The 2,092-nt window shown below is 37.3% G+C and overlaps 1 protein-coding gene across 1 annotated transcript; it reads left to right on the top strand.

Annotated features, from left to right (window-relative positions):
- Positions 1 to 6: 6 nt before the first annotated feature.
- On the top strand, positions 7 to 2,088 carry LOC111378848 (serine/arginine-rich splicing factor RS31-like; the record flags this gene model as incomplete). Its single annotated transcript, XM_023002127.1, has 3 exons — positions 7 to 1,187; positions 1,572 to 1,795; positions 1,908 to 2,088. Coding segments are annotated over exons 1-3 (606 nt in total), but the record flags the coding sequence as incomplete, so codon positions are not given.
- Positions 2,089 to 2,092: the final 4 nt, after the last annotated feature.

Consider the following 2,092-nt stretch of genomic DNA (forward strand, 5'->3'; position numbering starts at 1 on the left):
TTAATATGGCGTTTACTTGATCATGGACTTAAAGTTTAGTGCTCTCAGTTTTGAGAAGTCTCCTAGGTTGTTAATTATCTATAAGGTATTTAATTTGTGCCTAAACTATATATAATTTTCTTATTTTGTGTATTTTTTTCTTTTATCTTAACTTCTCAATGGCTTTAGAAATATCTATATCATTTATTGATTCTTGTTGGTATTCTAATATCCATTACATTTATTGATTCTTGTGTATTCTAGCTTTGTGGTTAATTATAAGTTCATAGAATAAGTTTTTGTTAATGAATATACTTATGTCATTTTGAATATATATCCAACATGCATATCGTGACAAGATCTGTCCACAGAAATTTAAAAAGAGGGAAAAAAGTATAAAATCGCTGCGGAAAAAAATGGTGGGAAATTGAAGTCTTTACTGGAAAAGATCTCCACATTTAAGCGTTTGTTTTGACGCAGGAACATCTACTAAGGGAATATGAGCTTCTATCTTGGCTCGTCAACTTCTCTGCACTATAAACCTCTATGCAGAGGCAACCTATCTGCTTCCCTGTCCTACTCAGATGGAAACATTCTACATTTTTTTCATTCGATCTTCGCTTTCACTTCCTTGAATGCCTAAGGTTGCCATCTCACCAGAATGTTATGGTGGGAACTATCTGTGCATCATGCCATGCCAACCACAATAATTGTAAGGGACAATGTGTTAGTTCATCACGCCATGCCTCCAATCACTAATCATAAGGAGATCAATGAGTTCTTTCATGCCATGTCTTCTATATACTGAATTCGTGCTGTGTTATTGGTGAAGCATGCTTAGCAATGACAACTCAGACCTGACACCATGGATCTAAGCCTTTATTTGCTTTCATCATATTCATCCTCTTGCTTTAGTTCATCATGCAAGGCCTCTACGTCCTTACTTTCACCAGAACCTTCACAATTTTGCAGGTTTTGTACTTTATCTAACTTGTTACGGGAAAATAATGCCTGAATTAGTAGCTGATGCACACTGCTGCAAGGTCATTATACAACCTTATATATTGCATCTGTCTCATGCTACTTTTCTTGCAGGATTTGCATTTGTATATTTTGAGGATGAGCGAGATGCTGAAGATGCCATCCGTGGTCTTGATGGCAGACCGTTTGGCTATGACAGGCGCAGATTGTCAGTAGAATGGGCAAGGGTATGTTGCTTCGTTATAAGATATAGCCCTTGTTTGAGCCCAATTCTTTTGGAAAAATACATTTTTTATTAGTTTTTTGACATCATCTCAGCCACACATTCTTCAATAAAATAATATTAAATACAAATTCGAAACTTTTTCTTATTTTTTAACCACATATCACATCTATACACTATTCAAAAATTCATTCTTCCCAAAAAATGGGGCTCAAACAAGCCTATATTATCACTTTGAACAGTACTTATTGTTGGCTGGTTTCACAATGACTTAAGGGGTGTGCTGTTATGTTTCTTTCTTGGGTAATGAAATAAGTTGGGTTCTACCATGGTCCTATGTGCTATTGAATATTAAAAGGTGGAGAATATTAATTTAACCTCTTGACAGGGTGAACGTGGCAGGCATCATGATAGCAAGGCAGCAAACCAGAGACCGACTAAAACTTTGTTTGTTATAAACTTTGATCCTATTAGCACTAGGGTCTATGACATAGAACGACACTTTGAACCTTATGGAAAGGTTCTCAATGTCCGCATTCGTCGGAATTTTGCATTTGTGCAATTTGAGACGCAAGAAGAAGCCACAAAAGCATTGGAGTGCACACACATGAGGTAAGCTTTGCTCATTTGCAGTGGTGCATCTCTCTTCATCTGATAGCATAAAAGAGAGATTGTGTTTCTGTTGATTCATATGGGCTTGACAGCATGTCTTGTGAATGTGCAGCAAGATATTAGACAGAGTGGTTTCTGTTGAATATGCTTTAAGGGATGATGATGAGAGGGGTGGAAGATATGATAGCCCCCCCAGAAGAGATTATGGAAGGCGCGGTAGAGATAGTCCTTACAGAAGGTCACCCAGTCCAGTTTATCGCAGGAGTCGACCAAGTCCTGATTATGGGCGTTCTAGTA

Source organism: Olea europaea, unplaced genomic scaffold (assembly GCF_002742605.1).
Source record: "Olea europaea var. sylvestris unplaced genomic scaffold, O_europaea_v1 scaffold18815, whole genome shotgun sequence".
Taxonomy (NCBI): Eukaryota; Viridiplantae; Streptophyta; class Magnoliopsida; order Lamiales; family Oleaceae; genus Olea; species Olea europaea.